The sequence below is a fragment of the Sorex araneus genome, chromosome 1 (assembly GCF_027595985.1).
Source record: "Sorex araneus isolate mSorAra2 chromosome 1, mSorAra2.pri, whole genome shotgun sequence".
Lineage (NCBI taxonomy): Eukaryota > Metazoa > Chordata > Mammalia > Eulipotyphla > Soricidae > Sorex > Sorex araneus.
The window spans coordinates 293,833,519-293,845,640 of NC_073302.1; the positions used below are offsets into that span (position 1 = coordinate 293,833,519).

At 51.5% G+C, this 12,122-nt stretch overlaps 1 protein-coding gene across 1 annotated transcript; it reads right to left on the minus strand.

Annotated features, from left to right (window-relative positions):
• Positions 1-2,455: 2,455 nt before the first annotated feature.
• Positions 2,456-11,689, minus strand: METTL21C (methyltransferase 21C, AARS1 lysine). Its single transcript, XM_055127723.1, has 4 exons — positions 11,566-11,689; positions 6,500-6,651; positions 5,103-5,220; positions 2,456-2,850 (listed from the first exon to the last, which is right to left on the minus strand). The coding sequence occupies exons 1-4, from the start codon at positions 11,687-11,689 to the stop codon at positions 2,456-2,458; spliced, it is 789 nt and encodes a 262-aa protein (XP_054983698.1).
• Positions 11,690-12,122: the final 433 nt, after the last annotated feature.

The following is a 12,122-nucleotide window of genomic DNA, read 5'->3' on the forward strand; positions in this document are numbered from 1 at the left end:
GCTCTGCTGTGTGGATGGGATACTCTCGGTAGCTTGCCGGGCTTTCCGAGAGGGACAGAGAAATTGAACCCGGGTCGGCCGCATGCAAGGCAAACACCCTACTCGCTGTGCTATCGCTCCAGTCCTCCATTAACTGAAGTGAGGATATATTCCTAGGCATGCCAACCGACAACTAAGGATGTGACTAAGGTAAAGTATATATATTGCATGTATGAAGCCCTGAGATTAAGTCCTGATTAAGTGGGGGGAAAAGACAAGCCAATCAATTAATTAAACACATGACCTTCATTTAGATTTTGATTCAAGAAGATCCTAAAAAGAAATGTCTTGGCATTTATAAGACTTGGAAATGGGAACACTTGCTGGATTTGTAACACTGAATTGTTTAATTCACAGTTTTATTATTTTATAAAATGATTACTTTTAAATGTGCTAGTGACACAGAATGAAGAGGGTCAGAATATACAGCATGAAGTTTCTTCTAATTGCCTCAAACTAACCTGGGAGCAGAGAAGTGGAGAAAGGTTCGAAGAAACAAGATTTGCCTTAAGCTGAAAATGACTTTGGTGCCGGAAGAATTGCCACACTTTCTCCTTATTTCGGCCACGCTGTTGAGCTATAGTTGCTACACAACAGAAGAGTGTATTTCAAGTGTACAACTTGTCTACTTGTATAAGTTTTTGGGGGGAGGGAGTGGATTTGGGGTAACCCTCAGTACTCAGGGGTTCCTCCTGGCTCTGCACTCAGGAATTACTCCTGGCGGTGCATGGGGGACCAAACGGGATGCTGGGAATTGAACCCAGGTCGGCCACGTGCAAGGCAAGGGCCCACTTGCTGCAGCTCCAGCCCCCTTGTATAAATTGTTTATATAATAAAAGTTGAAAGACGAAGATGCTCACTGTGATCATCTATCTCTTCTAAAAGATACATCTTTTTAGAAAATGAGAGCACGATCACAGGCTCATTGCCTCCCTTTCCCAGGGACTGTGTAGGGCATCGTTTGCGGTTCCGGAAGACCCTCAGGAGCAGGCCCCATGGTCGCTGCTGCCTTCCAAGGTCCTCTGCACCGCATACTTCTAAGCAGGGAATTGAAAGGATTCACGTAACGTTTGGGGGAAAACATGGGGCTTTTCAAAATAGCTTTATTTTATTTTTATTGAGGCATAACATGTTAGTAATTCCCATTTTAAGCCCACACTTCAGTACCTGTGGTACACTCATACCGCTGGGAAAACTCCCTCACCCTCATCTGCATCTTCATCACCATCGACCTGCAATATGTGCTTCAAGTTTGGCTTTTCTGAAAATTTCTTATGAACAGAACCAGACAGGGAGTCATCTTTTATGTTTTCTTCCCCTCAGCAGAACATGCTTAAGTTTCACCCGCGTTGTTGATGCCGGCCACCTCTGCTCTGTTAGGAGTATTCACCGACTGCTCTATGTGAGCATGGTTTATTTGCTCCCTGGAAAATCCCTAGGAGGGAATTTTCTGAGTTTCTTTCTAACATTTTAAGAAACTAGTATCTGGCTTCCAGGGAAACTGTCGTTTGACATCCTTGGTAACAGGATTTGGTTTTGCACGTCCTCATCCACTCTCGTTCTTGTTATTTACTCTTGGCCATGTTAATGGTGCTGATATTTTGTTGTGCTGGTGGTTTTCATTTGCATGAAATTTCTAACAAAAAAATTACCTTCTTAGATGGGTGTATCATCCTTGGTCATTTCTACTCAAAAATTTTGCCTGTTTTTGAAGGAGGTTTTCTGTTTGTTATTGCATTGACATGGGCTCTTTATGCACCTCTTATCTTTACAGTGTTTTGCAAATAGTTTCTGCCAGTGTGTTTCTTGAATGGTGAATTTTAAAGAGCAAAGGTTTTTATTTTAGATAGGGTTCAATTTTCCTTTAGTCCTGGTGGTGCTCAGGGAACCATATGGGATGCTGGGGATCGAACTCTGGTTGGCCACGGGCAAGGCAAATGCTTACCCAGAGCAATAGCACATTGGGTTTGCCTTGCATGAGGCCAACACAGGTTTGATTCCTCCATCCCTCTTGGAGAGCTTGACAAACTACCGAAAGTATCCCGCCCGCACAGCAGAGCCTGGCAAGCTACCCGTGGCATATTTGATATGCCAAAAACAGTAACAGCAAGTCTCACAATGGAGATATTACTGGTGCCCGATCGAGCAAATTGATGAACAATGGGACGACAGTCCTACGACAGTGCGACAGTGAATGGTTCAGTTTGACAGGTCTTTTTTTTTTCATTTATGGATTATCTCAGGTTAGTCTAGAAACTGACAGCAACATAAAGTGATATTTACTCTGGGTCTGCATGTTATTTTAATACGCTTCCTTCTCCGCCCTACAAAAGGAAGTCTTTTTTCTTTACCAGCCAATTCTTAACTGCTCAAAAGACACACCAATGCCTTGGAAAGCTGCTTCTGCTTTCCTGCTTCAGTTCCATTTCAGTATTCCTTTAAAAAGTTTCACCGACGACTCCGGAAACTCAGCCAGAAGGGTGGTTTCGAACACTTGCTTGAATTTACCCAGAAACTCATAGTCGGTGCTGAGCCTGAACTTGTTTGCCCAGAGCAGCACGGTGCCCGGCTGGCAGAGGTGGGCCATGGTGCGCAGCAGCTGGTCCAGGCAGTAGTGGTGGTACACCACGTCGGTGGCCACCACGTAGTCGTAATAGAAGGAGGACTTGGGGAAGTCTCTCTCCAGGCCTTCTCCCCACACCAGCTCCTTAACGTCGGGCAGGTGGGCTGCGCGCCCCAGAGTGTTCTTTAGAAGGTTGTACTGGAGGTTTCCTAGGACGTCGGGCATGTCTGTTGCTGTGACCTCAGCTCCTAGGAGAGGAAGAGAGACTCTGAGAGCCGGGGGCAGCCACCGCAGGACCTGCTCATGGGAGAAACGGGCAGACAGCTCAGCCTGGCTTACGGGGCACTGGGGTGGGTATCATTCCAGATGGGTCACGCCGCTCAGGGGGGCCTTCCCTGGAGGGAGCACTGGGTTATATATAAATATTATATATATATATATACATATATATATTTTTTGCATTTTGGGTCACACGCGACGATACACAGAGGTTACTCCTGGTTCTACACTCAGGAATTACTCCTGGCGGTGCTCAGGGGACCATATGGGGTACTGGGATTCGAACCCGGGTCGGCCGCGTGCAAGGCATACACCCTACCTGCTGTGCTATCGCTCCAGCCCCGTACTGGGTTATTTTTTAACAGTTGCTCCAGTGTCTCTCCGTGTCCATCAGCGACCCCTGCAGCCCACCCCCAGGCCACCGAGGGCCCAAAGTCACTCCATCTTGAAACAGACCGTCCGTCCTGACCACCCACATACTAAGAGGCGAGGAACATCAGGCCAGACCCGAGGCGAGACCCGAGGCCACTGACGCCCAACTCCAGACGGTGGGCTAAGTCGAGACGTTCTAACCGTTCGATTTTCCTTAAGCACATCTCTGCTTCGCCCTGGGTGAGGTGGGAATGTAACGGCCATGTGAGTGGACAAGGTGGATTCCACTTTGCACTGAAGAGAGAGTTGGCAGTGCCTGCTGCACAGACACCCAGGGTCCAAGTCTCTTAGGCCTGTGAAGCCTCAGCGCTGAGTCCCTTGTGTATTTGGGTGTGTGACTAAAACCCTGAGAACTCTCTCCTGTCTCCGTGTGCCTCAGTCAGCGGCTGAGCTCAGGCTATGGACACTTAACGCCAGGACAGTCACAAGTTCCCCCAGACTCGTGTGTCTATATGTCCTCAGTCTAGCGGCTACCTCAGGCCGAGACAGGCTGGACGAGAATGACATTTCTGCCCTGTCAGAAGTTCAGTTCAGGGGAGGCGCTGAGACCCAGTGGGCCAGGGCAGGCTAGGCACACAGGAAGCGCACTTCTATCCCCAGCACGGGCCCCAGGCCCCGCCGTGAGCACCCCCTGTGCACTGTGCCAGGAGTAGCCCCCCCACCCCCAGCAACGAGCTTAAACAATAAACAAAATTCAGGTGGCACCATGTCAGGAAGCCTCGGGACTGTTGGCGGAACATGCTGAAGTCATCCTTGTTGCGTAGCTTAACGGTTCGTCCTGGTTTCCTTCTCAAATCAGGGTGTTCTGAGGATTTGGGCTCTTCCCTCATTTCCTTTCTACAGATGATGCTCTGTGCTATGTGACTTCCTCCCCTACCTGATCCATCACCTTGAAATTCTCCTTAACGTAAGAGCAGGGGATCAGGCCCGAGACCAACCTTTTCCCAGACTGGCCACAGAGAACTACCATGGAGCTGCCCGGATTGCACCCCGAGCCTGCTTGGAACCCTGGAACTCATTCCCTGTATCTGGAGTATGAATCTCCTCCCCCGGGGACTCACTGACTCGCTTTCTTCATGGTACTGCTTACATGGTAGGCAACAGCCAGCAGGGACAGCCTGGGACGCCGTTCACAGCTGGACCCTTGGGTCACACCTTCCAGGACTGCCACATCCCCCCAGGGGAGTCTTTTTTTTAAAAATAATTTTTAAAAAATTTTAATGAATCACCATGAGTTATAGTTACAGACTTAAAAACTTGCTTGATTGCATTTCGGTCATACAATATTTGAGTAGCCATCCCTCCATCCTTGCCCATTCTCCACCACCAATGTTCCCAGAGACCCTCCCACCACCTCAATTCCTTCCCCCACACCCCCGCCTCTGTGGCAGGCACATTCCCTCTGACTCTTTCTCTCCCTTGGAGTGTTATGGTTTGCAATACGTAAGTGGCCATCATGTTTGGTCCATAGTCTACTTTCAGCACGCATCTCCCATCCCGAGCGAGCCCTCCAAGCATCATTGAATCAGTGGTCCCTTCTCCATCCCAGCTGCCTTTTCCCCCAGCACGTGAGATCGGCTTCCAAGCCGTGGAGCCATCCTCCAGGCCCTTGTCTCCAGGGGTCTCTTTAACCCAGGGTGCCAGTCTTCGCTCTGGGATAACGCGGTGAGAGCAGGCCCATGCAATTTTGCAGGGATCCCAGGGTTGGCATCATGCCCCAGCCCTAAAGCCACAGTGCCTGCTGGCACTGCCGTCACAGCCTTGCGCACAGGGTCAGGGAGGCACCAACCTAGAATGCTGGCCACGATGGACACCAGGCCCGGGCCAGCACCAAGTTCAATGACCTTCGCGTGCTGGAGATTCAGTTCTTCCGTGTGTTCCTCCAAATACTGACACAGAGCCATGGCCTGGGAAGAGAGAAAGAAACCTTTGACGGTCAGTGCCGGGGGGGGGGCACCCACACCCCACCCCAAGTATTTATTCCACAGTGAGACTCGGGACAAGAGCTTCCGTGTTCCGGGGGGCTCGTGGGATGAAAACGTGCACGCAGGCACCAGTGGGGGCATCTGGAGGGCGAGACGCATGCGTGCAGAGATGCAGGTGAGCCCACAGCAGCTCGGGGCTGCCCCATGTCCAGGTGTGTCAGCGCTGACACACCCGGCATGTGGCCTGGCGCCCCGCTCTGGGGCAGCCTCGCCAGTTTCACCCCAGCTTTCCCACTGCTGAGGTCAGAGGTCAGCCCTAGCCCCCTGCTGCGTGTGGTCAGGGTGGCCATGGGGTAGGACATTGTCTGCTAGCGCCACCGGCTGGGCAGTGCGGTGGGCGCGGGCCAGGGTGGCAGTGTCTGAAGTTCTGGGTGGTCCCTCTTCAACCATCAGTCTGTGGCAGTGCCCGGGTAGGGAAAGGTTGAAACCCTGGGCCAGAGGGAGAACGCCTGGGCGAGGGTGTTGGCCTCGCACGGAGCCAATGTGGGTTCAACCTGGCATCCCTGGTCATATCTATCAAGGTTCTTCCACGGAACCCTGACCACAGCTACGTGAGGCGTGTCCACGGGACCTTGACCAGCACTCAACACTCATCCACGGAACCTTGACCACCGCTCAACACGCATCCATGGAACCTTGACCAGCACTCAACACTCATCCACGGGACCTTGGCCAGCGCTCAACACGCATCCACGGGACCTTGACCAGCATTCAACACGCATCCACGGAACCTTGACCAGCACTGAACATGCATCCACAGAACCCCCGGCCAACGGCTCAGTGCTAATAACCCTAACCAGCTACTCGGCGTACCACGACACCCCAGTCAATTCTCAGTGCGTAGGTGCAGAACCCCTGACTTTGGGTTTATTCAGATTCCCTGACCACAAATGTGTGAAAACCAAAATCCCTGATGTTTCTTTTGCAGCAGCAATTCATAAAAATTTTTCATCCCATTTCTGACATATTCAAGTCTTTTTTAAATGTAAAACAATGTCTTCAAAAGCGTCGCCCAGAGGAACTCACTGTCTCTGCACAAGAGGCCAGGCTTCTGCAGAACCCCCAAAGACCACCCACGCCCCACGAGGACAGCAATGGCCCCCCTCGGGGAGAAGCACGGAATATCAAAACACAGGGCCGTGCACTGATGGAGCCGCCCTCGCCGCCCCACTGCCTGGCCGCCCCCAGCTCCTTCTCTCACCGCCGGCCACACCAGCGCTCCGTAGCTCTCCACAGACTCCTGAAGGATGAGCTTCCTGCCGGCAAACACATAGCTCTCCTCAGTATAGCTGGCGTAATTTGCGGGAACAAATTTCTGGAGGCTTTGAAGAGATAGTTCTGTGGCGCTCGAATCTGTGGCCAGAAAGCAAGTCTCAGAACTTGTTGAGTGACTTTAATGAATTGTACAGTGAAGATGGAGCGATAGCACAGCAGCAGGGCATTTGCCTTGCACTCGGCCAACCCGGGTTCGATTCCTCCGCCCCTCTCAGAGAGCCCGGCAAGCTACCAAAGTATCTTGCCCGCATGGCAGAGCCTGGCAAGCTACCCGTGGCGTATTCTATATGCCAAAAACAGCAAAAACAAGTCTCACAATGGAGACGTTACTGGTGCCTGCTCGAGCAAATCGATGAGCAACATGATGACAGTGACCGTGCCAGTGACAGTGGAGATGATTGGCGAGAGGAGAATAATCCGCACACAAGAGACTGCACTGGGTTCAGTGACGATGACCGAAAGTAAGGAAAACCACGACCTGACATCGATTCAGATGTGACTTTTTCAGCCTCGGAAGAAGCGCCTGAGGCTGCCCTGGCAAGCAGTGGGGCAGCGCGGGCCAGGCCCAGCTCCTGCGTGGACGAGAAGGAGCCAGTGCCCAGCAGGAGAGCACGGGGGAGCCATCAGGATAGGCCGAGCCCAGCAAACACGGCCTATTTTTAGGGTACGGCGACAAGGCCCAGTCCCACATGCCGGCTGGCATGTGGACCCTGATCCCTCCTCAACTGCCCCTCCAAAGCTGAGGTCACCAAAGATGGCCTGGCCCCGGAGGCGTGGGGGAGGCTGTGAGCCGAGCCGGGGCTATTGAGTTACTCTGGCTTTAAATACACCTTTACACGCTGACCCTCCCACAGCTCTCGGATATCAAGAGAGCAAACAGCATCTGATCGGGCGGCCTTCGTGGGGGTCAGATGGTCGCGAGACCAAAGAGCACGGCGACCCAGCTCCAGCCCCAGCACTGCGTCAGGTCCCCAAAGCACGCCAGGAGGGATCCCTGAGCACAGAGCCAGGAGGGAGCCCTGAGCACTCCCAGGTGGGACTCCAAACCCCATACCCCCAACAAAAAGGAATGAAAGAACAGTAAGTCCAGCAAGAGGGCTGCGGGGCTTGCACGAGGGACAGCAGCAGAGGACAAGGTGCGGGCACCAGTGGTCAGAAGGAGCCAGGAGCACAGAGTCGCCGCTCTGTGACTTGAGAGACGTCAGAGATTTAAAAACTCTGATTTTGATGAAGTGGCATTGGCTTACAGCGTATGTGTCCCCGTTTGAGTCTCTACATGCTACGAGCATGATCACTATCATACAATGCACCCCCCGCCCCCAGTTCAGGTCTTTTATTCAATTTTATTTTATTGAATCACCGTGAGATAGTTACAAGCTTTCACGTTTGGGTTGCAATCTCACAGTGATCAAACACCCATCCCAACACCAGTGCACATTCCCCACCACCAATATCCCGGGTATATCAAAAAATGGGGAGAAGAAATCAACAGAAGTTTCCTCAAAAAAGAAAGGCAAATGGCCAAAAGGCACATAAAAAAAAATGCTCCACATCCCTAGTCATCAGGGAGATGCAAATCAAAACAACAATCAGATGTCATCTCACACCACAGAGACTGGCACACATTCAAAAGAACAACAGCAACCAGTGCTGGCGTGGATGTGGGGAAAAAGGGACGCCCAGTTCAGGTCTTACCCCGCCCACCCCATCCCTCTAGCAGCCACTGATCCGTTGTCTGCACATCAGAGGTGGGCGGGCGGTGGTACTGGCTTCTGCCTTGTTTGTTTGCTTCAGATTCCACATCTGAGTGAAATCAGACACTTCTCCTCAGGGAAGGAATGTAGGCTTTGGAAATGAGCTAAAAGGAGCATTCATGTCACATCTGCAGCTGCCCACTCAGACACACCTACGCAAGGTGCAAGAAGCAGGGGTGGGGAGAAGAGGGCGCAGACACACGGTGAAGGATGGGGAGCTTGGGGACAACTAACTTGGTGGCCTCAGGAGCCACTCATTTCCACGGCCTCGGGGCTGCTTCTGTGCACTGAGGCTGCACCTCGTTTGTAATGGGGTCACGGGAAGTAGAATGCACTCGGGGGCCACCTTCACGGCGACTTGGCCCTCTCTGCCGAAGGTCACGGCAACCCAAATAAACGGCAGGTTTGTATTTTGTGCGTGTTTGCAAGAAATTCATGTTTGTTCCATTTTGCCAAAAGCCCAGAGGGTGGTTAGCCGCCATTAGGCAAAGTGAGTGGCGTGCTGGGAATGAGCGCAGTGGGAATGTTTGGGCGGGCATGGGTCCTGATTTAGGGTGTTCTGTCCGCAGAAAGCAGATTCTCAGTTCTGACCATTAAAGTGCATTTCTCTAGAGACCTAAGACGTGACTGAACTTCCAGGAACCTGACAAGAAGAGAGAGCTTGGGGCTGGAGCGATAGCACAGTGGGTAGGGTGTTTGCTTTGCACACGCCCAACGTGGGTTCGATTCCCAGCATCCCATTTGGTCCCCTGAGCACTGCCAGGAATAATTCCTGAGTGCATGAGCCAGGAGTAACCCCTGTGCATTGCCAGGTGTGACCCAAAAAGCAAAAAAAAAAAAAAAGAAGGAGAAGGAGGAGGAGGAGGAGGAGAAGGAGGAGGAGGAGGAGGAGAAAGAGGAGGAGGAGGAGGAGGAGAAGGAGAAAGAAGAGGAGGAGGAGGAGGAGAGGAAGAAGGGGGAGAAGGAGGAGGAGAAGGAGGAGGAGGAGGAGGAGGAGGAGAAGAAGAAGAAGAAGAAGAAGAAGAAGAAGAAGAAGAAGAAGAAGAAGAAGAAGAAGAAGAAGAAGAAGAAGAAGAAGAAGAAGAAGAAGAAGAAGAAGAAGAAGAAGAAGAAGAAGAGGAAGAAGAAGAGGAAGAAGAAGAAAAAGAAGGAGAAGGAAGAAGAAACTTACAGGGTAATCAATCAATAAATAGATCAAGATCAAAGAAGCAAAGAAGTCAATTCACAGTGGCAGGCTCTGTCCTCAGACCGGGCTCTCCGCAGCACATGGCAGGTTATAGGGCAGCAGGAGGGCCAGGATCGACCATATGGGGCTCAACTCTGCCCTTCGTGGGAAGCCCCTGACCTATGGTCACAGGGAGCCATGTCTGAGAGGGACCAGGGACACGTGACCTCTCTCCAGGCAGGGATGCTACTTTGGATTCTTTCCTGAAGAGTAGGTGGGCAAAGGAACAGGCGGTGGGTGAACTGGATGATAGGGTTCACCCATGCCTGCGGTGTAGACCCCCCCCCCCCCCGCCAGCAGGAACTGCACAGTCCCTCACTCACCAGTACGACAACAGCAATGCCTTGGAGAACACAGATAAGAAACACAGAATAACAGAATTCCTGAGGAGTTCTGAGGAGCGCTTATTTCCTTCCGCTTCCCCACACCCATGTCCTTGTGCATTTTCTGGAAATATAGAACTTAAATATAGCAGCTGGAGCAATAGTATAGTGGGGAGGGCGTTTGCCTTGCACGCAGCTGACCCAGGTTCAATCCCCGGCATCCTATAGGGTCCCCTGAGCACTGCCAGAAATAATTCCTGAGTACAGAGCCAGGAGTAACCGCTGAGCAACACTGGGTGTGACCCAAAAAGAAAAATAAATCAATAATGGCCATGCTTAGACTAGCTTGCAAATCTCCCGAAACTGAGGCATAATTCGGTGGGCACAAGTGGTAGGTAAAGAGTTTCTGCTCTCGTCATCTTCGAGTCCCATCACCAGAGCTGGTGGGTGGGAGCTGCCAGGGGGCATGGTGCCAGCCCCTGAGCTCCCTCCTGTCACTGTCGCTCACGCCATCCCTTCCTCCTGTCCCCTCCCATGTCGGAAAACTCATCTTTCTTGCCAGGCCAGGACAAGCCAACAGACTCGTTTTGAAGAGATCATGGTTTCACGAGTAAATAAACCGACAAATTCAAAGCCCTCCGAGACCTCTCCAGCAAACACTGTCAAGAGAGGAATAAATAAAGCTCCTCCACAAGATCCTTCGAAGGGCTCCACGGAGACATTTATCCCTTCGCACATTAAACATTTTCATGTTCATTATCTTTATGATCTTGATAGCTCAGAAATTTTTACAGTTGAGTAGAGTTGCATTTTTAAGTAAAGAGTTCGATAAAATATAATCATAGTAATAATAATAACATCATCCTGCATCAGTAGAGCTGGAACATAATTATACCATTTGAGTGATTGTGAAGAATTTTAAATTCTTCTTTTATGACAGAATTTTTTCTATTAATTTTTTCTTTTGCCCGAGTCTTTCCCCAGAAATGTCCCAAAGGGAGAGTACTCCGTGCTCTGTGAGAGTCCCTCCTTCATAAGACATGTTCTCGGGGAAAGGAAGAGAACAATTTAGATTTTCTTCTTAAAAGTTCTGAATTTTGTCTCTTCTTAAAAGAAGAGTCCCTGTCTCATTCCAGGGGCTGGAGAGACAGCAAGGAGGGCATTTGCTTTGCATGTGGCCAACCCGGGGTCTCCAAAGCCCACCGGGAGTGATCCCTGAGGGCAAAGTCAAGAGGGAGCCCTGAGTACCCCCAGCTGTGACCCAAAATCCACCAAAAAATTCTAATTACAAAGCTGTAACAATCTTAGATTTATATACCAGACACACAAACATAAAGTCTGATAAGCCCACGGTGAACAAATAGTGAACAAATACTTTTAGGTTGCTACTTGTGTTTGCATAAATACCATTTTTTAAAACATAAAATACCATTATTTTCTCCTTGAAGCTTCATTAGGAGAAAGATCTAGCTGAATGTTAGGTAGAATCACCGGGGTGATCAATTTTCAGTCTTACACAAATAGAAAATCACGATGGTGCGCATCTGAAATTACGGTTGCAAGTCAATGGCAGCACACACTCTTTCTAATTTAGGGCTTAAAGTAAATCAAAAGTTTTGTCCCTGGGGTTGGAGAAGCATCCGTTTCCCGCAAAACACTGTGGATGGTGTTGCGGGAGGAAGGACGTTACCTCCTGAGGGTCCCCCGGCGCTGTCTTCCGGCAGTGGCCCCTTCTCAGTCACTTCTCCCCAGCTACCCGGAGGGTTCGGGCCACCCCCTGGGCGCTGCCCATCCAAGCTCAGACACGCGTCCATTCCTGGACCCTGCTGGGGGGGAAGAGAACCAGGAACCCTCCCGCCCTGCAGCGGGGCCTCTGGAGCTCTGAAGGGGGACTTAGCACCTTCTCATCGGCTGAGCCGCAAAGGACGCCTGCGTGTCAGCTTCGTGCCTGTGGCCAGCTGCCATCCTGGGGGCGCAGAGCAACGTCAAGGCACGGCTGGACACACACAGCCGGAGTCTGTTCTCTGCCCCGAGCAAAGCTGATGCAGCTTTGGGCTGTGGACGTGCCCGAGAGCTGGGAGTCGGCCTTCTGAAGTGGCCGCCGCTCCGTGACAGCCCCCGTGGGAGGCCTGGATCCAGAGCCGCCTCGGGCTTCTCCCCTGCTCATCTGAGCGCTGGTGCCAGACCACAGAAAGTGCTTGGGGCCGCGGGCCAGGCGCCGGTTCTGGCTCCCGCTGAGACACTTGG